The 24,458-nt window shown below is 42.5% G+C and overlaps 1 protein-coding gene and 1 long non-coding RNA gene across 7 annotated transcripts in view; one reads left to right on the forward strand and one right to left on the reverse strand.

Moving 5' to 3' along the window:
- The window catches only part of LOC105449563 (aryl hydrocarbon receptor nuclear translocator homolog), a 36,566-nt gene extending 13,025 nt beyond the window's left edge, over window positions 1-23,541 (reverse strand). For 3 of the 6 annotated variants that reach the window (XM_011688827.1, XM_011688828.1, XM_011688825.1), the window contains exons 1-3: window positions 23,295-23,540; window positions 22,056-22,104; window positions 6,003-6,083 (exon numbers count right to left, since the gene is read on the reverse strand). In XM_011688827.1, the coding sequence (XP_011687129.1) occupies window positions 6,003-6,083; window positions 22,056-22,104; window positions 23,295-23,331 (167 nt within the window). In that variant the 5' untranslated portion in view covers window positions 23,332-23,540. Of the gene's footprint in view, window positions 1-6,002; window positions 6,084-22,055; window positions 22,105-23,294 lie in introns of all 6 variants that reach the window. The other 3 variants (XM_011688830.1, XM_011688826.1, XM_011688829.1) reach the window with 2 other exon arrangements.
- LOC105449562 lies at window positions 7,869-8,147 on the forward strand. The gene is made up of 2 exons (XR_974350.1): window positions 7,869-7,962; window positions 8,036-8,147. It is a non-coding gene; the product is annotated as an uncharacterized LOC105449562 (long non-coding RNA).
- Window positions 23,542-24,458: the final 917 nt, after the last annotated feature.

The raw sequence follows: 24,458 nt of genomic DNA on the forward strand, positions 1-24,458 counted from the left end.
CATTTTATTTTTATTTTTTGAATAATCGATCCGTACGGATTTTTTTTCAACTGACAAATGCAGCAACTTCCTTCGAGAAAAAGAGTGATCATTTATTTTTTTCAGAAAGAACATCTCTCTTTCTTTAAAAAAAAAACTATAAATACATAATTATACTTAGTGACAGAAATTTAAGTTTGTAAAAGTTGAATTTTTTTTATTAAATAGTGACATTTGCTTGCGTTTTATGCAGCTAAAGCAGAGCTAGATGCTGCTGTACAAAAACTATACACGTGATTTTGCAATAACATCGATCTATACCTGGCATAATTATAAAAGAAGCTATCTAGTAAATCGCTAGAATGTTATAAAAGTAAAATATACGCGTGTTAATGATATACTATTATAAATTATTTTGCATTAAATGGCTACAAATATAATTTTTTAGCTATATAAAAAACAATTATGCAAAAAGCAACGTTTTGAATTGGCAACGGATTATTATATACCGTCAACAATTCACAATGAACCGAGACACTGCATTTACCACGCTATTTGATACACAGGGGTCGTTGGATGCTACGGCGAACGACACGGTAAAAGTGTTTGACCCCTAGGCCGGGGGTCAACGCTGACCCCGTGACACCGGTCACGTTACGTTGAAAAAGAGGATACTAGTTGAAGGTTGAGGTAATAGATCCCTTTATTCGCCGTGACTCCATTTTAAGTGTAAAATGCGACGTGTGCACGTCTCGCGGAACTTAAAACTGCAACATAGAATGGAATCCAATATCGCGATTCGCGTTAGCCATCCGTGCTATTAATCAGCCATGAGAACCAAGACTGTATAAAGTTTAGATTCAGATTTTTCCTCCCATCCACGTCTCTTTAAAATCTAGACTCTGAAATTCTCTCGCGCGCAACAGATCGATTGAACGTCAACCGATGGATCGTTACAGTAACGTCGCTCCAGTTTGTCTACAGAGGATCGGGTCACGATCATCGGAATAGCATCGGTACACCCTGTACACGGTTCTCTATGCCGCGGTGATCTAATGCTGGCTGAGAAACACACGCGCTGCACAACAACGTACGAAGTCCCACGAAGGAGAAAAATCCTCCAGAGTGTACGGAGGAGGAGAGGAGAAGACGATCGCGAAGCAAGCGAGAGTTATCATCGAATTGCCTCGCGTTTGGAGATGTTGGCGATGCCACGAATAGATATAAGTTTGCTCTCAATATTTCTCTCTCTCTCTCTCTCTCTCTCTCTCTCTCTCTCTCTGACATCGTCGATTTCTGGCATGCTTCGTCTTCGACATTAGCAAGATAACGGATCGAACGGGTGTAACATGATTGTATGACGCTTTACAATGTGATTCCAAATGAAATTTATAACGTTCTGTTCGCAAGATCAGTCTAATGACACTCCCCTGCCGCATATTCGACATTCCCGAAGGCTTGTACGTATAAATTTATGGACTTGCGAAACAGAGTTGTGTGTACCGCCGTTACTCAATCGTTATACAATTTATCGTTATGATTTTCTTCCCGCACACGGCTACGTCGATATGCATGAAATTAAGGATCGGCGAATAAATAATGTGTTCGCCACGGCCTTGCATTGATAGAGAAATGTAGGAACGGATGTAAGTTATATTCCATGCATTCGCATTGTCTTACTGAAACGGATAAAGAGGCGGCCACCCCTCCCACACAGCGTTATACTACGCATAATCTGACTGTAACCGTATTATCTGATGATTGAGAATAAACTTTAATGGTAAAACGTAATTTCCTTACTTCGCATTTGCATCTTGTTTGCTTGTTTTCTTTTCAATTTACATTCGGAATTCTAATTCGATGTCTCATCGAATCCCGCGCGAGCTTCTTGTAATTTTGCATCCGTGAAAAAAAAAACTGACATGCATCGACGATGCATTTCTCTTCTACGCGCCAAAATGAACGTTAAATCAACTTTACTCGCGACAGTTGGCATTGCGAATCGATCGATCTCGTTAACGTTTCAGAAGTAATTTCCCCGTACGATCAAACGCGTTCCGCGGTTTATTACGCCATAGAAGAAGCCTTTTAATTAATTGGCCTATGAGAACTATCTGCGCGACGATCTGCATCATGCGCTCTCTATAGTGAGGCACCGTTTGGCCTTCCTTATGCGCCGTTTAAGGCACGTGCTTTTCACTGGCAGTGCAAGATAATCTCTCCTCCGTTTAGAGCCTCCTTACGGCGATTCTGATTTCTACGAGATTCTAACATCCTCCCGTAAACTTTTGCAACTCGCGAAGGCTCGGCGTTATGATCGTTCGCCACGTCTAATTATCGTTCTAGAAGACACCCCGGCCTCTCTCTTTCTCTCTCATTATTCTTTTTATTTCATAGTGAAAGTTTTTTTTTAGATAGAATACAAATAAAATAAAACGTAAAAAAAATAATGTTAAAAAATATGTATAGGTATTAACTAACACGTGTTAATTAATCGCGATAAAAAGTTGCATAATAGATGATCTTCACTCCTTACTTTACGTGCCAGGCACGAATCGGTAAACGTTAACGACGCACACAACGTCCGTGTCCACTGGGTATTGAACGTTGCTTAAATCATTTCCAAACTGGACGAAGACGTTATAATCGCGCGCGTGAAACGGCAGCGTGTCGGGCCATAAATTTCCGCGCAGCGTATTTACTGCCGTGAACGAATAATCGCAAAAGCGCAATGTTCGCTCGACACACACACGCGTTATAAACGATGACTGTACCCGGATTTATTGCAGCACCGTGTTGTCACCTTTCTCCAATAGCTTCCCCATGTTTCCTTTTTATTTTTTGTCCCTTATATTTCCAAATGACATACTGCATCGCTCGATAATTTAGCGAATCTTAAGTAGCAATCTATTCGAAGCTAATTTATATTTCAATTTTTTCCTACAAAATCATTTTTTTTTTCTACTAAAATTTATTTTTGAAAAATTAAAAGATTTTTTCCATTCGGATTTATGTAGCTTTCCTTTCTTAATTAATAATAAATTAGAGAAAAAAAATTGGAAGCTGAGTTAATGCGTTGAAGAGACTTATAGTGATGAAGAATCACGTTTCCAAAATTCCCTTTAATGAGAAAACGGATCACCGTTGTAGGAAGGGAATAAAAAAGACAGCAAAGTAGTACAAGATGGGGCGAGACTCCATTCTGGGCAACCACCGGCATGCGACAAAATTATTTCGTGGTTATCACGGCACCCAGAGTGCCGGCACCTGAATTAACGCCGAGAAAATGCGAGGATGAGGAAACGAAAAGTGGGAGGCTCTCTTCTGGGGAAAGAGAGGAAAACGAGGAGAGGGATCTAAGAGAAAGAGAGAAGTTACGGGCAGGCGGCAAGGAGAGACTCGCGCGTCTTGCGGCAGGAGGCAGTAATTGCGTTATTAACTTAAAAGTGAGGTTCTCCAGAGAGAGGACCGGGGGCGAGAAAGGGAGGAGGGACAAAGGGGGAGAGGAAGAGGAGAGAGAAAGAACGCGCGACATCAGAATGTTGCCGGTCGGTCTTTGCCGCGGCGTCCGCGTATTCTTTCGCGGCACCGTATATACCTGCGAAACGACAGCGCGGATACGGAATTGCAGGTGAACCGCCACGGACCCACCCGTGGCGGCACGCGATGAGAGACCATGGATAAGATATCGTTATTGCTATTATGGCGGATCGACAGTCGGTCTTCAGATTGGCCGGCGTTAAAAAATAACAGAGCGCTCTTTTTTCGGCGAGGCAATTGGCAGAATTAAGGTAAAACTTTCGAGATTGAAATTAGGTGGTCACCGAATTAAATTATTTTATTTATCGGGGCTAAGTATTGTGGTTTCGTATAGACGAACGTAACGAAATTTTCTCCAATAAAATAAAATTTAATAATGGTTTTGAAGAAATATGAGAAATATTTCGAACAACACGTGCATCTTTTCAATTACACGATATCGAGAAGAGAATCGTTACAGAAAACAACTAACGATGTAAGATAAACATAGTAATGATAGAAACAAATCAAGTAAATCATGCGATTTCTTCTCGCGTGCGCGAAGTTAACGAGATGTGAGAAATTCCTAGCTGACCCTCCGCTATGAACAAATAGCCAGAGCAACGCGAGGAACGCTCGCGAGCAATTCCGTACTATCATTTTGCAGGTATGTACCCAGCAAGTATAGCGAGTAAAAATCATAAGAGAAAAAAATAAAGGGATACGCGGCATTCTAATCTCGTTCAGTGAAACGAAAGATGATTGCATCTTCTAGTTGCAGAAGAACAGAGAGAGGAATGTAACTTTGTTACATCTTGGCTTCAGGCATAACGGCGAAAATGTGGCATACATTGAAGAATATAAACGAGCGAAATTGACGTGGATGTAAGTGTGATCGTATCTATAACAGCGCGCGTTAAAAATCGAGCCTATATTACTAGGTAATAAGAGAAGTAAAATAAAAAGATAATATAAGAAAAATATGATATAATAATAAGAGATATATGATTCATCGATTTTCGAACAGTTGGACACGCTATATGCACAACTAAATCTAATATAATTTTATCTCGTTTGATTTACTGTCCACCGTTGATTCTGTTACTTTATATTTAATTTTAGATTAACTGATGTGTAAAATTGTTTCGTTATTTTATTTTATCGTCAATTTTAGACTAAATGACGTGAATAACAGAACAGGACAAGACCGTGCGCGAGAATTTTTATGATCCACGTAAATTCTACTCGGCATAGCTACATTCGCACGGAATCGCGTTTGTACTCGGTTTTTCGAATACATTACCTATGATCGGCTTTACGCCATGATTATATCAGGTAGGGAAGCACCGTGGGCCCGGTGCTTAATAGAGACGTAACGCCGTACACAGTCACGTTACACAAAGCAGGGGGCTGAGTCACGACCGATCAATGTTACACGCGGTAGGCTCAACCTCCGAACCCTTTTTTTGCCTTTTGTCTATTGATAAGTCAATCAATCGAGATTGATCGTCTTTATCCGATCACGTCGGTGGGATTTATTTTCGTATGCAATTAATGAATTGCAGTAAGTAAAAACGTGCTATTTTTTGTTCACATTGACATCAAACGATATTTAGAAAGTTAAATATTATTAATCAAATTAAAAATTCACTTCTTAATTACCGGCTTTAATTAAATCATTAAGTCTGTCGTAAAATTTTAATTAATAAAATATGTACATACATCGAAGACTCTATAATTGAGAAGAGACACGCAAACCTCTCTGCGACACGTCATTGTATATATACACCCTGGAAGATTCCTCCTCGAGGATTTTGATTCACGTAGATTTTTATTCACGGCGTCTGGGGAGCAGCCATATTTTATACGTAAGTTATGCGTCTCACGTTGTACATTATTTTCCGGCTTTTGTCCGGCGAATTTAATGCCCGTGCCAGCCGAAATATCTCGGAAGGGAATCAAAGTACCGTGTCTCTTTCGTTGTACACGGACTTGAAGGACGCGCGCCCGAGGAGCGCGCGTATAAGTACCTTATGTTCCCACGCTGGAGCAGCCTCGAGGGCTTCCCATTCCGCTATCGGCTCCTCACATTGCCCGGTATCATGTAGGTATGTATGTATACCTTCTCGTACTTGAGGAAGGCGCATGTACAGGGTGTACCGGTGAAACATATTGAGCTGCGGTTTTCGTGAGACGAATTAACAAACGTCGAAGACAAACGATCGAGAGAGAGAAAGAGAAAGAGAGAGAGAGATAGGTGTCCGCGCTTCGAAGGTAACTTTCGTAAATGTCGGACTACCGTAATCGGGCTGAGTTGGTTTGAAAATGGCACGGAGAAATTACAAAATCACGAATCGAAAACTGGATCAAAAACACATCGAACGGCGGAAACGCACGCGGTTGTTCGATTGAAATATTAATTATATTATTACATAAAAATTATATTATTACATAAAATCGGTTATATTACTAGTAATATCAATCGAATCAAGCCTAATATTTACCTGGCAAACCTCTCCTTGTCCTGCACGTTGTCGTCATCTAGTCTCCTATATTTACAGCCACTAGGATCATCTTCGTCGGATCTGCAAAATAAATCGAAGATCATGGATTAATCATCAGTCCGCGCAATAACGAGTCCCTGTTCCGAATTAGACAAGGCATTATTTTAACAATCACTTAATAAACTCGCCTATTTCGATTCTATTTCACTGTTGTTCACAAACGCCCTATACCGTCCAATAATTTATACTTATTGATCAGATTAAGTTAAATGAACGGTAAAAGAATGTATTCTGGGTACCAATCCGTTAAGGACAAATAGCTGTGGGGATAGCCGAGTTCAGCACCCGAAAGGAACAAATAATAGAAATTCCGCGTGTGTCGCGTCACCGATACGTAAAGTGTAATCGCTTCCGGACTGCCAAACGTGACTGTACGTTCCAAAATTGGTCGCCGGCAGGATCGTCGTTAGACTTTCTCCCCCTCACTCAAATTTAAAACGCCCGTAGCAGCATATGGTGACGACGAGAATCTCGTGCATTGATATTCACGCTCATTCACCTCGACCGGTTTTTTCCATTCAAGCTATCGTTGAATCATTATGCTCATTAGTAAGATCTTTCAGAGAGAAGAACAACAATCGATTGTTAACAAGATTTTTCAGAGAGAAAAGAGTAATAGTCGACTATTTCATTCTGTGTTATACGACGCATCAAGTAAAGAAATTCCAGATATCTCTTTAATTCGCAATTCGCAATTTCATTCAGTTTCAGTTTACGAATTGACGATATTAGGTATACGAACATACGATATATAAATGATATATACGAAAACATCTGATATTTATCAAATAATTATTCATCGGGGGTATATATTTAATCCTTAAAAAGGTCTAAACGAGGCGTGATTATCACGTCGATATCGGTCGATCGCGCTGAATTCGCCGAAGAAGCCCGGGAGCGTTTGCGAGTCGCTTTCGGAGAACAGTGGGAGAGAGAGAGAGGAGGGGAGGATAGCACCGATAAATCCGTCACAGATCGTCTCATTACCGGCGTATAGGAGAGCGTGTGTATCGTCTCTACCGAGCGCGATAGAACGGATAGAAAATTATGCTCCCATTGCGAGAGCGCGGGACTCCACGCTCGCGCGCAGAAATCCGGCCGATCGTCAAGTCTGTATTGCACAGCGTCCGCGCGGGTGATGTACGATTCTGACCCTGAGCGAAAAAGCGAGACCCCTTTACTTACCGGCACCCCTCTACCCGCCGCCCCACGGCTCTTCGCCCTATCTCCCGCCCGTACCTCTCTCGTTCTCGTATCCCTCCGCGCGGCTCCGCTCGCCGGTGAACGTCGCGCTGAAGAGACGGTATACGGCCTCTCTACGTCTTTCTCCCCTCCTTTCGTTTCCCCGTTCAAAGTCCATAGGACCCAACGGACCCGAGGTAGGGATGGTGTAGGGTCTGGCAACGCGAGTGTATCCGGGTATCGTGAGCGCGAGGGGGGTTGAGAAAGAAAAAGAGAGAGAGAGAGATCCCTCCCCCCTTTGCACCTCCGTCGCCCACTCCTACATCTTCCTGCGCGGGAACCTTCTCGGTTCCCTTCGTCCCCACGTTCTCCGCGTTCCTTTTTTCTTGCTCCTCTTCCTCTTCGCAAGAGAGCGAGAGGATTGAAAGAGAGAGAGAGAGAGAGAGAGAGAGAGAGAGAGAGAGAATGGAAGAGGGGGAGAGCCGCGGAGACTTATGGAGTACATAATGATGCGCCCCGCGGTATTACGTCGACTTAACGGACGCGTATGCGTGCTTCGCAAGCGATGAAGTCGACGACGTCGAGAAGTATTCGCGGCGGGCGGGCAAAGCCTCGGGGGTACGCTGAAGTTTTTAGAAGAAGAAAAAAGAAATGGTCGTATGCAAATCGATCGTGAACGTTCGCTACGATTGAAGAGTGAAGCTGTAATTTCCGCATGGTAGCTATGATACTAATATCTCGTTCGTCGTTTTTTCATTGCACTCGAATTTTTAATATTTTCATTATTTAAGCATTGGAGAGGGAAAGGGGAAGGATACATTGATTATACGCACCAGATGCTATTTTAATTTCAATCCGCATCCGCGGCTGTGTACAAAATCCTTGACTTACGTCATGAACGAATATGAAGAAAATGAAGCTATAAATTCCGACCCCACTCTATCCTTCTGGATCCAGGAAAGTATCCGAGGTAGAGCAACGATAAAGTGAAAATTATGGGGAAAAAGGCAGCCGAAGGCGAGAGAGAGATAAATGTGTGACAGGGAGATATATGAAGCGCATAATGATGCGCAGCGCAGTATTACGTTGACTTAATAGGTGTTTCGCAAATAGAAAATCTCGCGCAGCAGGCTTAGCGACTCTATTGGCTTTATGGGATTTATTTACGACAAACAAGAAGTCCAGCTTTTCGATACCTATAATATTTATGCGCCCGTTATAATATAAAATTATTGTATGACCTCGAGAACATAAATACAATTTAAAGAGACTGAAAAAAAGAGATTTATTACATTGTCGAAACAGTTTACTTTAGTCACAATTAAGATTGCATCAACTCCTTATTTAACCTTTACGAAAAGGTATGTTATGCCTTGATCATTATATTGTCAAATATTAAGTCTGTAATATATGGATATTTGACATATATTCTCTTGTAGAACGTAATGCAAGTATTAATTTATAATTAAATGTCATGTTCAACATATTCTATGATTGCGTGTTACATCGACAAATATATATAATATTAGTGATCACATATAATATTATTGATCAGAAAATTCCTCCAATTATATTTTCGACAATTACGAAGAGAGCAACTCTGCAGGTCGGAAAAACTTTGCCACTAATTTGTCACTAATCTGCCAGCTAATTTTACAAATATCTTTTCTGTAATTTTACAAGAACGAAAATATAAGTATATAGAATTATTTTGACATGCATAATACATAAAACGACATTATACTGTTGAATAAAGCTTCAGCAGAGCAAGCAACGTGTAAACTGTAATCTTTCGATTAATTTCGACTGAATCTTTTTTCCGAAAAATTTAAGAATTTAATTTCGTTAAACAAATGTAGGTCTGCATTCATCAAAGAATGCGTTTCTGAAACTGAACGCAAATGCGAGAGAGAAGGTACGCCGACTTTGACGCCGCTCTACCATTACGGTAGTTTGACCCTTGACACGGAGGCGATTTGGGCAGCAGTCCAGCTCGGAATTTCGGCGGCGCCGATTGAAGGACCGGACAGGCGCGGTGCACAGTTACGGTTGCTCTCTCTCTCTCCCCCTTTCTCTTTCTTTCGTTTTGTACTCTCCACGCGCATTACAAGTAGACCCCGCAACGCGATCGGGAGAGGGAGGGAGATCGGGGCAACCCCCGCTCTATTTCCCTGTATACGCGCCCCGGAACGCCCGATAATTTGTATACGTCGCGAAAACCGTGGGAACACAAAAGCGCCGATACTTAGGTGTACGCGGCGATCGTTATCTCCGCTATCGGGATACCGTCGTAAACTGTCGTGTCTTTTAATGTAGCCGTGTTGCGCGGGAATAACGAACCGTCGCTCGAGAGAGCGGACACATGTACCCGGTATTGCGATACGTGCACGCGGTACACGATGCATTTCCGTTTAGGGATAATGGGTTAATAATTTAGCGAGACGATAGCCCGCGAACGTATATCGAACTTATTCGTCATAGCGAAACGCGGTGGCTGTTATTCATTTTTTCTTGAGCCCGTTATTTCGTACTAATAACAGCGAGACAGTGTTATCTGGACGTTTAAGGTAATTGTATAATAATAGCAAGTATATCTATGGAATATTTAATAAATATAGTTGACATTAAACCGAGAATTATTTATTTAAAAACAAAAATATTTTCTAATAAAAAATAAGAAAAATTATGATTTATGATTGTTGGATGAAATAATCCAGTTAATTATTTCAAGCAAAAACACAAGTTCTGCTTAAATTATTATATTAATTATTAATCGTGTTAAAAAAAAGATATATGAGTTAATCTGTAAAGAATTGAAATTATTAAAAAAAATTAATAAACACTTGTTATCATAAAGATGTACATGTTTCTGAGCTCTGTCGTCAGTTTTGCACCTTTCTTCTGAGAGTTTAAAGGGCCAGAAGAAAAAGAAACGAGATACTCGAAGAAGAAAAAGAAGAGGAATTCGTATGACGTGTCCAGTTTACGGTGGCACCTTTTTGCATTTTTCCGTATAGCGCCGAAGTCACGACTTGACCCTCTCGTCTCCCCCTAGCTCACCCTCTTTCGTTCACGATCGTACTCTTGCATTTACGTTCGCCGTTCCTTAAGATCCACGTGTTACAACTATTCTTTTTGTACGGCGCTAAACGTACATCCGAGTACCTCCCAAGAGAAGGTACTCTATTTGGTACAAAAAGGCAAAAAATGGTGTTAGATGCTAAAACATATCTATTAATAAAATTTTTAAGATAATATAAGTCATGATTTTTGAGCTGTAAGAGACAAAAATTTCCAAAGTACTTATTTTAATCGTGTTATTTTTCTCAATTTTGCACAACCGTAAACTCGAATGTATATCAATGCAAACAGAAAACACGGAAGAATCATTTTCGTTTGTTTTGTATATGTGCCGAGTTTCACGCGTTCAAATTCAAAGAAGTATCTCCGGGTATTTTCAACGAGCGCAGAAACGGAAGAGAAACGCTGGGAGAAGAAGCGGAAGATCTCGGTAGTGCGAGAGCACGATGCAGCCGGATCGATCGCGGGCGCCGTGGAAAATCGTCACGGCAATCGGCGACGAGGGTCGGCAAGGAGCGATCGAGGAGGTGGTGACCAATAAGGTCGCTGGAGAACGGATAAGAGTCGCGGAGCCGAAGAACGATGGACCGCCCCTCGTTGCGGCGGCAGTGCGCGGGGCCCACCAATGGCCACGCTGTTTTCCCCTTAATATGCGAGCCTGGCCGTCGGCATTACCGTTCTCGTAATGAAAAAATTACGTCACCTAGCTGCTTAGGCGTTAGATAGTCGATTGGCGCTATACAAGACACCACCATCACTGGACGTCCGTCGATGTCGAGGCGATCCGAATGCCCGAGGCGTTACGTGATCGATTCGATCTTGAGGAAGGAATGTATTGTTATGGATCTATTGAGAATACATATATATATATACGGTTCGAGATAGACGTAATGAACACGCAAAGTGATTTGATTATTTCGGATCAAAAGTGTGAAACTTCCGTGATATGTGAAGAAAATTTTTTTGATAAAAAAAATTTAAGTTATCATGTAATTTTTGATAAGATAAATCTTTCTCATGAGAAATCATTTTATTGTCAATAGATTTGAGTCTCATCTATTGGACGATTTCCAAGTTTCTTTGTTATACATGCTCATAATCATTTTGTCGGCGTAGATTCTTGATGTCAGAGATTGATATCTGCAACCTTGAATTCCGTGAATATTATCATAGATTCTTACTATCATACAATATTATCATAGATATCATTTATCCTTGGCACGATAAATTCCTGCGTTTCTATGATCTTCAACATCTTGACATTATCCCTGATGATCACAAACTCGCGAAATCAGCGATAATCTCTGTAGATCACAGATTTAGTACCTCGCATCTTGAATCTTGCTGCCTTTAGATTTTTAGATTCAAAGCAGTTCTTCGATGCCAAAGGCAAAAGATTCTTGATGTCATTAATTTTCGCTGTTGATCCATCTTCCATGTCACTAATATCAGAATATCATAGATTTTCAACGTTAACAAATATGTATGTGGACCTCTCAGAAATTCATCACATTATTGTCCATGCAATTTCGATTTTACTGGATTATAGCATTATTTTTTAATCCACAGAGTTCCTAAGGTTTTACCTCATCGGATGATGTTATATAGATGTCGATTTACGTCAAGATTCGCTCGATTTTGTCCCATCGCCACGCCGGAATGGAACGGATCAGAAACTCAACCGTTTTCACGCCTGAGAAAATCCTTATTGTCTAAGGCGGGTTGGTTCGCCTAGAGCGGAAAGTCACGCGAATCGACGCACAAGGAAGAGGAAACGAGAAATCGACTTAATTGCCCACGCCGTTTAGTACTTTTGTGCGTACAATAAACAGCAGCGTACAACTGACTGCTTCCATTCGTCTTCCTTCCGTTCTGGACATCCATTTTTCCTTTCACGTTATTTCTAACGCACCGTACTTCTACAATAATTATTTACAAATATCTATGTAACAAAACAAGAAATAATAATAGCAACAAAAGGAGTTTCAAAAGTTTTATTTTGCATAATTTTGCGATATCCCATGTTCTCGATTTATATAAAGAAAATTAGAAAAATTTATAAATTATTGAATGTCAATTCATTCTTGTTTATAATTTCGATAATTGAAATGGGAAAACGCGAAAAATTTCAATTTCAGTTTGTTTTTATTTTTTTGCTCCTGGCAAAGACTCACCATTCAACAGTTTCTTTATGCGCGCATGGCGAACGGCGTGAGCGCGTCCAGATGCATGTCGATCGTGTATGACATAAATATGCATCGCGGCCCGCTCCGCGCGTACGGAGCGTTACTAACAGGGTCTTAATTATGAATGAAAATAATACGCGCGCTTCAATCTCAAAACATACTTTCCTCGGCGTCAAGCCATCCGGTTCAACGACTCTTGCGGTAGAAGCGTGCGGAAAAATATCGTGCCCGCACGAGAACGAACATGATGCCGATAATCACGAGCGAGCGATTTGTACGATTGCTCGTTCCTCTCTGTCACATGTTGACGTAACCGAATGACTTCGGTTTCAATAAATTAGATTTTTTTTTATTAATTAAAAATTGAATGGACGTCAGAATTCTTTTCACATTTTGATCTTTCGAATTAAATGTCAAAGTTCTAAAATCATAGTAAAATAAATATGACAGCTTCACATATTTCCCTCATTGACTAATAATGTTTCTTTTTTAATCTTTTTTAATGATTCTTTTTTCTTGTCGGATTATTTTGCACATAGGTAAGATATCCGGTGCGCGTTTTTTTTTTTTATATACGACAAAGTTCGCCAATTTGACGACTGCCATCGGGCAAGGCGACGGGATTCAGGAAACGACGTTATTGCGTAACGTAATGATCTGGTAATCGGTCACGTGGATTTGCGTTGGACCGGGCCGGCCGCAAATCTCCGCTACGTGACGAATTCCGCGACGAGCGGGTTTTGCCGCGTGCCTGCGCCCGCACGTGAGTGCACCATCCGCACGCGCGGCGCTAAGCTCCTCGCATTAGTTCGCGCGCTTCTGCAATCGACGGCAGTTTGTTTGCCCCGTGGCGAACGCGGTGCGTCGCGCCTGCATCTCGCGCCTGCACGAGGACGAGCAGATCGAACGCACGGCAACGCTGCTGCGTAACACCTCATTAGCGTACGAGGAAGTAAGGCCGCGCGCCGCCCAGACTTCTCTCGCTTTTTTGTAACGGCAGCAGTAGCGCTCGATCGAAACAAATCACACGCATACCGGCTTTTAATTATTTATTTCATTATTTAATTAATATCCATTAAAGATTTTTTTTTCATTGACGATTCCCATTTACTGGAGTTTCAATCCCTTGAAAGTGTAATCAGAATAACATATAGAGTAAAAACGATTTTTGAGTTTATATACATACAAATATAAAATGAAAAGATCCTTCTATTATTTTGATCAAGAGTGTACTCTTGAAGAGAGAACAAAAAACATTTTATTTATTCATTTAAATTGACTTTTAATATATAATTTTAATAACATTTTTGAGAGAGAATATCCGAGCTCGCGTTTGTCCTTCACGGTTTGAGATTCAGAGCCATCATCCGTGCGCCCGTAAATGTACTTTGTTTTGCATGGCGTGTGCATGCAAGGATGCACGTATCAAATGCACGCCCCCTCCGCTGCTGTTCGATGTTAATTGCGCGCAGTAATCATTTTAACATACGTTCCAATTATGCGAATGCTATTTGGATTACATTTGCATCGTAAAAACTGCCGCGATGCGCTATCACTCCCTCAACAAAGTGCTTACGTGGCATTTAATGACGGAGTTTTTAATCTCGCTAATTAATCCCGTTTTATCTATCAATAAAATTTATCGGCCACGATATATAAAACTTCCATCGCAATTGTCGATAAAATTCGCACCTATCGCGCGACGGCATTTTTGTTAATATATATTTATTTTAGATATCTGCGCTTATCGCGCCGCACGTGCCTAGGACTATAATTATGAGTATCCTTCTCGTAATATCGTCTCGCCACGAGTTTCGTTATGGTTCCGAGAGATTATCGTTATCGTTGTTTCGATGACTGTACCCAAGTATCGCTTCGTTCAAGGCTGCGCGCGAAATGTTTTTTTATACAAGATACACGTGTCAATCTTTATGTGCTGAGATACAATGCAAGAAACGAGCGGCGTGAATTCGATCAAAAATGTTGTTTCAACCCGCGTCAGGAAGTAAGATCGTGTCGCATTATCTTATTTATGAACTATTTCCTATCATGAAAAACATATATTATCGAAAAGCTAAAAAAAGAAAATTATCACCTTTGTTTACGTTTAAAAAACGCAATAATGTAAAAAATATATCTCTTTATAAATATATCTGATCATAAATTATATTATAAACGTATTCTGCAGAATATCAAGTTTGATCATTTAATATAATTGTCTTAATTACGAGAACCGTTTTTGTATGCAGAGAGTTGACTTTCGCGTTTTCTTTTGATTGACGTTTCATGAATTTCTATACTGCTCTTCTTTTTCTTTGAAAAAAAATTCGACGTCAGTCCGATATATCTAATAAAATAATTCAGATCGAGTCGTGCCGGAGGACGAGGTGTGAATCTATTGAAAATTCTCGCTTTAGCCGCACATCTCCCCAGAGGGAGAGCAACAAGTGAGTAAACATCCGTGCCACGGATCCTCGAGTCCGCGCGCGAATGAATCGTCGCCGTGCGATCGACCTAATCGGACAGCAATGTGCGGCGCCCGAAGCTGCCAGCGGATACGGCAGGAATGTCGTGACACGCGTACGTTCGACCGCCAAGAGACGAAGCCCGGGATCAATGGCGCGTGACTGCGTTCGGGTTCGTTGGAAGCGAGGCGGAGATATATAATGGCCGAAACGGGAGAAAAGGGGGAGACGCTCCCCTTCGCACTCGCTCGCCCCCTTCGAGCGGAACCGGTTGCTATTTTCGACAGATCGACCTTTCATCCCCATTGCTGAAGCGCGGACGCATCTAAACGGAAAATGAATTGAAAGCTACGACCTGAACACGGAGGAAAATATAACTTTGGAAAAATACTGCAGGCTTCGGAAAACGTTCGTATCGGTGTATGAGGAAAACATTTAGTACAATTAAATCTTATCTGAAAACGATGAAGAGGAGTATACGAGATAAAATTTAGAAAAACAAAGATATACTGTAATCAGTATATTGTACGTGCGAGTACCTAGTTGTGCATAGAAATTATTATACATCAAACTTTCTTTCTATGTCACATATTCGAGCGCATCGAAATATTCAGCCAGTTAGTTACAGCGAAAAATAAAATCGTTACGCGAGCTGTCGACGTGCTGATACGGATGAAAACTTGCTGATTCCGCAATAACATTCCGTATAAAGACCAACAATAATACGCGACGATGACGAGCACATGGAATGAAATTACGCGACGTAAAGCTATACTTACATTTTTAACATTTCTGTCGACAGCAATGTCATTTTAGATTTGTTTTCGATAGATTGTATTTCTTTTCTCGAATTGCAAACTCTTACACAAGTACAATATATCCATAATTAATACTGTAAACGGAATGAAAACGGTAGTAATTTTAGCGAAGCTTTCGTTCAAATTAATTTATTTATTTTTGAATATCAATTTTATAATCTTTTAATTTTGTTGCAGCCATTTTATAGAATTCAATATATTAATATATTAAATAATAATATTATTGATATATTCAAATTTTTCTTCCCAGAATTTTTTAATCGTCCGATAAATATAATATTTTTCTGCCGAAATCTTTCATACCGAAATCTTTCATACCGAAATTTTATGTCGATAATCGAGCTATTTTAATTAAAAAGTGGCTCCTGTACGCTTCGCTTTTTTTTTCCTTTCTTTTTTCTTCTTTTGTGCGATCGCGAAACAAGCGCATTCTGCGAATTGTTGGCAACGCGTCAGAATGACTCGTCGGCTGATGAATTGCAATGTGGCGAGCGCTAATTGAAGGCGTGTGATTAAGACGGCAGAGAGTTTGCACGGCTTAGAATCTGTATACTCGCGAAAGTTTCGCCGCAATCGAAACTCGCGTAAAGTATTGTACGATAATAGATAAACGTCATGAAAATTATCAAGTCGATAACCGCGACGTAAAACATATTTTTATGCCATGTGTTTGCGTTATAAAGCACGTTTGAAAGGCTGAAAAAGACAAACAATGCGAATAATAATCCGTCCGATCCCAGTGTATGTTTTTACAGATAAATGAAGGAACTAAAGCGCATTTACTTTTATAATGCGCGCAGAAATGCACGTGTCCCAAAGAGAGGGAGAAAAAAAAATACAACAACTTGAACGATGGACATGGCCTTTTTTTTTTACCTCCGCCTTTTCGACTGCGTCTCCGTGTGGGTCTGCTGGATGTGATGGGGCGATAAGTCGGACCCGTAAGACAGAAGTTGACTTCCTGCGGTGACGGTACAGGCGGACGGGGGTGGCGGTGGCGGTGGCGGGCCCAACTGGTAGCCCACCGTGGCGGAGGGGGCCGCATAGTGCGAGGGGCCCGGTCCCAGACCGACCCCATAGCCCGCGCTGCCCGCCGACCCACCCCCGTACATGCCACTGCTACCGGGATACTCTATTTTGGCGGTGTTTCCGGCCGGCCAGCCGATTAAGATTAATTCCAGATTAAGCCGGAATAAGGCGTATCACTCTCGTGAAGGAGCTCACCCGGGGCGAGCTATCTCGCCGCCGCGATGATCGCCGCGACGACGCACTATCGCAGTTAATTCACGGAGATCGTCGTTGCACGCTCTCTTGTATCGTTATCGAGGCACGCTTAAATTAGCTTCAAATCGTCGTCCTGTTGCTTTGAGATTATCCACTGATACACTCTTGTATCTTGTATCACAAAAATACTCGTATGCTTGCGCCCGAGTTTAGTATCAAGTTAATCACACGTTACTCTTAAATTACCGGCAACTTGTCTCGCCTTATCGCACCAAGATTGTTCGGCCCGATGCACTTTTTGTACATTTAAAGATATTTATACACTTCCACCTCTATGTGCGTGTTAGAGATCTCCCCAAAATTTATTGCACGATAAATTATGCTACTAGTAAATAATTCCCGCAAGTTGCTTTTATTCACAGCTTCCGCACAGTATCCATACTCTTTCTTTCAGTCGTTGGTGCATTACACAGTCTTCGAATAATCGACAAAGTACGCATTAAATGCGTCGCAGTCTTTTAATCCTGATCGCACGAAGAAATTCGCGATAAAATGTAGTTTTCCTCCTCGTTCCTTTATCGCATCTCGTCATTTTGTGTTTTCGGTGAAATAAAAAAAATCTATCTTGACAGTTTAATAGCTCGAGTGCACGATTTCGAGGTTCCTGATACAGAAAACTCGTTCGAAACTATGTTGCGCTCGCCTTCCACCGAATTATCTTGTCATCTCGTTACCTGGAGCAAGATGTAGATCTACCCATCGGTCTACCAACGAAGCAGTTTTGTACTTCGCGTTTCCCTCTTCAGCGTTAGTCGGGGATACTTCAGAATTTCGAAGGCCTTTGTATCTAAATTCTACTCACGTACGCTCGTGTACTTCTTCACCGATCTTGAAAAAGAGCGCGATGGTATATTTTAATAATTTAATACTTTAATCATTTTATATTCTTTTTTTACTTTAATCTCCTCGAAAATTTATTCCAACGTAATGATCGATGAGAGAAACGTGTTTGTCTTTATTGATAACATATAAATTCTTGCGAGTGGAATTTTCTGTTAAAGATCCAAGACTGCGTGTGTTTGGTCCACGAATTGTATGGCAATCTTTTGAAGGAGATAAGCGAAAACAGGCGCTTTATCTCGGATTGCCCTACATTTCCCGGAATCTTTATCTGCGACTGAGAGAGACAGATTCCCTCACCGCTTTCCGATATGTTTCTCTCTTCTCGGTATACACGCACAAATTTCAATTTTATCCTTCCGTTGCTTTATCTACTACATTTGCATCATGGGAAATTGTCAAAGTTAGCGCATGGTGGATGCGCTGTAATTGCTGCTGCTGCAAACGAGCAACCTTCTTTCCTCCGCACGCCGGATTTTGTAATTCCAAATAAAAGTCGCTTCTCTCTAATGGTAAAACTCCTCTAATGTTCCGCTAGTCGACGCGACGACTCGATTAATCGACCAAGAAAGAAAGTTACGGAGAAGCAAAAGAAGCTCGTTACGGAAGTGCGCCTTCGGCGCGGCGGTGATTTCGGTTTTGGAAAGCGTCAAATCGGCCACTTTCACGAGGCGTACTCTATTCGCCTGCCAATAACAAGCTCGCCCGCCTACGCTCTATAAACTATTGTTTATTTCCTCTTCTGCCAGAGTCGACCGCCGTGATAGCACTCGCGCGGTGAAAAGTCTTCTAGTCCTCCCCCCTCGCAGGCCAGGATTAGACTCGGTCCTCGCGAATCCGAAGACGTCACGAGATTCTTGATCTCGTCGGACCGTCGTCGTTGCACTCGCGCCGAATTTTGCACGCTGCTTTCGTCGCACTGCCGCGTACGATCCACGGGACAATCGCGCTAATCTTTCCCTCGCCTCGCCGTTTCCTCAGAGCGACGGCCATCGCTGTGAAGCAGCTCGCGTACGCGTCGCGATCACTTATCCCGAAGAGTTCAAAGCCATTCGAACGATCGCACGGCGAGTTAAGCGAGGCGAATTAGCTTATTTTCAAACGAAATGACTGTAGAGCAATTTCCTACGTGATCAAAGATCTATAGATCTCGTTCTCCAGTCCTGTTGCTTCGCAGGATGCGTCCGTTGGGGCTTCTACTCTTCGGCAAGATCTCATCAATCTACTTTATCTTCTCTAAAATCATATGGCGAACGGTGATGGTTGATCGTTTATTTTCCGCAATTGATGTCAATAAATTCAAATCCCACGTTACATTTGTTTCATCGTAAAATGAACTCGTCGCTCGTTCGAAATCATCTTGGCTGAGCTCGCATAACGAGAAACGCACGCAAATCACGGATGTATCAAATTCCCTGCGTAAAACCGCGCCACAAAATCGCCTCAGCAACGTCTTGGTCATCCGCAAGGAATAAGTTCTATCTCTTAAAGATCTTTCAATTGTAATAAAATCATGACGCGTATGCTTTTCTCGCTCGTTCAAAATTCAATATCTTATGCAAAATCCGCAAAAATCTTTCCTCAGAAGTTAACTATTAAAATCCTCGCGATTCTTCTTTTAAATCGGACAACTTGATGTATTTCATATTTAACACGATAAACCCCACACATTTAATTTTCAATATATGCCAAAATAGTTGATTGATAGATCGATTAAGATCGATTTTTTTTCTTCAAAAATAGTCGTAACTCAAAAAAATCAGACGAGAGAACGTTTGACGACACACGCGATCGGGCGTCCAATTTTCGGCGCCGAAATTCTGGCGCGGGCGCACTCTCGAATAATGAACGCGTCGGCGATCGTCGCGTCGCGGTCTCGATCACGATCGATGAGGATCGCAAAGCGACGCGGAAACACGTTTCACAGATATACGTATAGACGTATGGACGGACGGACGGACGGATGGGTCGCCGACTAGCCACCACCCACAACTCGCTAGTGACTGATTCCACCATAGCCGCATAATGTGCTGCTGCGGTATACCCCGGTGAGGACTATCACTTCTCCCACCAGAGAGCCCGGGACAGCCACCGTTGCGAAGCCACGACTTTTAACCGGGATGCATCGCCGCCGTTCGCTCGCTCGCTCGCGACGGGGTACGGCATTTCGGGGGACTCCCTTTTCAAGATTAATTCGAGAGATCTTGTGTGTTTCCGGACCTTGACTCGATTTTTTGTTTTTTAACCTCTCATATTCGTTCAGTGACAAAAATTAAAGAGACATATTAACACGTATCTCTAAAGTTCTTGATTCACGTCATGTCCGCTCGTCATAAGATAACGATACAACTGGAGAACCAGAACTTTTTTTATCTCAGGAGACCGCTCTAGTTTAGTGCAAGAAAAAAATAAACGTCCGCGTGTTTATCTTCGAAATTCTTTAGAATGATTTAAAATCCGCTAGAAATTATTCTTCGATTATCTTTTGAACTTTTCAATATATTATAAAAATGCAAAACGATTTCGGAACGATTACTTCGTATACACGCCTAACACACGCAACAATGAAAATTGATAAACACGAATGTCTGTGTCAGAACAAGTAGGAATGGTAATAGAAAGCAGAGCGGACGCGTATTCGGTCTTATCGCGCCGAAAGGATCACGTCGGGTCCGGCGGATTGGAAATTCACGGCGGTATAAAGAGGGTCGCGGGAGTGTGTTGATACGACGGGCGGTTGACATTTGCGCCTGCTTCGCGTGCCGAAGCCGCGCGCGGCAGAAAAGTGTTTTCGAGAAAAGGCTCTCCGTGCGCGCCGGTAAAAGTAACGCGCGGCGCCTTACGATAACGAAGCGTTTTCTTGAGCGACGTCGCAATACGCGGGCCCGCTCTCGCCGCGCGGCGCATATTGGCCGTGCGGCGGGCACACAGCAGCAGCAGCAGCAGCATTGTACGAGGCCGGGGTAGCGGAGAATTGCCTACCGTGTTATATATGTGTGGCGAACGCCGTAACTGATCCCCGGCGCTGCATCATTTCTCGGAACTGCGTCAATCAAGCGCGCGACACCCAAGTTCGCCGCCTGTGCATGTAACCGCACGGCGAAATTTCACCGCGATCGTTAACGCCGTAGCGGCTATTTTTGTCGTCGAACGTCTTAAGCCCGGTCTATAATTACGTAAGCGTAGTTGTAAGTGATGTAGTTGTAAGAACTGACCAATTACAGTCGATTATTCTTCTTGTATTCAATTGTGATTGGTAAATTCTTACAACTACAGCTACTTGCAACTATATTCTTACGCAATTGTAGACCGAGCTTTAAGGCCTTCAGGGATGTTCTACAATAAGCCGTTAGTCACTACTCATATCATACTAACTAAGAATTGACCAATCATAGTCGAATATTTTTCTTACATTCAACTGTGATTGGTCAATTCTTACGATTTACGGTTTACAATCTAACATACGACGTATTGTAGACAGCCCCTCACACATAAAATCCCGTAAGATCGTAAGACGTAGGCGTAAGAAAATCCCAATTGAGTAATTAGGTTGTCCGTAACCCTTCCACTCAATTGGAATTAGTCGATTTTCTTACGCTTACGTCTTACGACCTTACGAGATTTTATGTGTGAAGCCTTTCATACTGGACGATCTTTCCTCTCATTTCCCTCGCGTGATAACCGAGGGCTCGATACAAAAAAAAAAAAATGTAAACGCGCGCAAACGCATTCATGTAAAAATTATTTCCAGCTTCTACGTTTTAAGCGTGTAAGAGAAATATTTTCTCTTTAAACTTTTATTTAACGCCCCTTTCCGTATATATCATCAAGTGTTTACAAAAGTATACTAGCACAAAGAGCACACGTATATATATATATATATATATCTAAGACACAATTATACTTAAATATAGGTTGATTAAATGCTTAAAGTGGCTCATGTGCACATGCCTACCAATTTAGATTAACTTTAATCTCTCAATGGTTTAATTTTAACTCTTTACCATTTTCTAATTCTTATAACTTTGGAAAAGGATAGAAAGTAAGTTAAATCGAATTAAAAATTAAACTGTATAAGTAGAAATGAACGTTGATCCAGAAATTATTTCGTGCAAAATAAAGTGTGTTGTGACTCACCCTATATGGACAGCACTGCGCTTCTGTGCCATTTTGCTTGGGTCACTCCCTGTATGCAAAAAAATATACATTAATATGATAATAAACACTTTCTCACAAGACTTAATTTAGAAGTGTATGTCTTGCACACGTGTGTTTCAGAACTTGGATATAAAACTCAGCTGGCTGTTAGAGAAAAATCTTATTGCTCCGTTTTATTGAAATCTATATATAATTCTCTTGGGGGACAATTCTCTTTATGTAATTTACATTATTTCAAAATTTTTACTTTGCGATAAACGTTAACAACAGTTCAGTAACTGTGATTGCTGATGCAACTGTGTTTGAAAACCAATCATCCCAGACAGCATGGAACATTTCAGCAATATCGCAAACATTGTCTTATTACTGTACATTGTCGTATATTGCTGAGATATGTTTTGTGCTTCCTGGGATATTAATGTTGATCAATTTGTTAAATATTATAGCAAATTTTCTTTCCTCCTTCCAATCTTTAAAATCACAATTGTGAATCAGAAAACGATCCCGTTCGTCCGCAATAGCTTGATTAAGCAAAGGTAGTCGATTGCCTACCTTTGCAATAAACTCAAGGGCTACCGCATGGCACACAAAAAAACTTAGCAGTAAGCGTAAGCAGTAAGCCGTAAGCAGTAAGCGAATCGACTAATTACAATCGAGGACGTAAGGTTATAACGTAAGCAGTAGCAAATCCAACACATTGATTTCTTTACTGCCTACATCTTTTTTGCCTACTGCTTACGTTTTTTTGTGTGCGATGGCCCTTTATACCGTCAGCATCTGTGTCAGCAACGAACAATGCTAACCATGTAGCAGCTAGATTTTTATTTACTCCATCGCGCCCGATAATACAAAGGTGGCCGAGAGATCGCTATCTTACTATTCGGAATGAAACGAAAATCACTCCACGGCTTGCCCTTGCACTCCGCACGGCAAACTGGAGCAATTTAGATAGACCACTCTAGTAGTCGCGTCTGAATTGCGTGTGCAGTGCACGCTAGAGCGCAAAGGGATAGGGGGAAAGGGGGGGGGGAGAGAAGGAAATCGTAGGAAAGCGATCCTCTCCGTTTCCCCGGAGGAAACCGCCGCGAGTTTTCCACGCGGTGAGTAAGCGGTTTCCGATTTCGACGCCCGTCGGCCCCCCCGGCCGCGGGCCGACCGGGGAAACGCGGGCGGACCGTCGTGAAGCGACACGGTAACAAAACTCGCTGGCTGGTTTACCTGGAATAGAATGAGCGATCGAGGATACCGTGAACATTCAGCCGGAATTTCCTGTTGCCGAGATGCGACGGAAAAACGGTGCGCGCGGGGCGCGAGGGTATGTCGACGCGGGCGTACGGCGGCTTCCACACTCCGGACCGACATCAAAACTGGGTGTTTACACTTGGCAGTCGCGCCATTTTGGAGTTTCCACTCGGCTCCGGGGTTTTATTTTCACGCACGCACACGGTGGGGCCCACGGGGAGGAGTGCCGCGGGACGACGGAACGCCGCGCGAGGCGCGACCTGTCGGCGACGCGCCGCAAACCGATCCGTCCGCTTGGCGGCCGGATTTGACGATCTGTCGATACGGCAGAAATCTCTCGCGGCCCCGTGTGAAGCCCGTGAATTGCCGTGAAATTTAAACCAAACACGGATACGTCGATACGATCGAGACGTTCTTAGGTACGCGAATTCGATAATTAAATTATTAAATCCGTCGACAAACGCGTGTACTATACAACGTAAATGCGTACCGACGTATCGATCAAAATGACGCACAGCTCGTCCAGAATTTTCATTGGCCGCGTTGGCGCGACCGCGATACGGTAGATCGCGTGATCCAGTCGGTGCGTCATTGAAAGAGATTCGTTTGCATGAGCTCATCGTTGCGGAGTATTCCTCCCATTGCGCGTCTGCCAAAAAAATGTATTAAATAATAATAATAAATTTCGATGATTTACATTGAAGAATCGAAAACTTGACGGGACTCATATCTATTCCGCAGTTCGCACGCTCGGTATATTTCCGTGCCGCCGTCAAACAACGCTCGCTCCCATGCGAACGCGCCCATCCGTAGCCGCGCCGATTGGCGAGTGTGTGCCCACTCGCGACGACGCCGCGTATAGCGCCCCGCCGGTAATACCTGCGTCTCTGGCCGAGCGATATCCTACTACTACGCCACTTCCGCTCGCTCGCCAGAGAGCAAAATGGACGCCTTTGTGTCTGTTTTCTTCGCATTCCCACTATAAATACGGTTTACGGGGCGACGCAGCGCCTGCGACGGGGCGATGCTCGTGCGGCGCCGCGTGAAACGCGTGTGAGGGCAGTGTCGTGCTCGCGAGTCGTGACCGCGGCCCGCCGTGGCCGACGTGGAAATCGCGTCCAACCAAGTAGGCCAAACCGC

Source organism: Wasmannia auropunctata, unplaced genomic scaffold, assembly GCF_000956235.1.
Source record: "Wasmannia auropunctata unplaced genomic scaffold, wasmannia.A_1.0 LD336074.1, whole genome shotgun sequence".
NCBI classification, from domain to species: domain Eukaryota; kingdom Metazoa; phylum Arthropoda; class Insecta; order Hymenoptera; family Formicidae; genus Wasmannia; species Wasmannia auropunctata.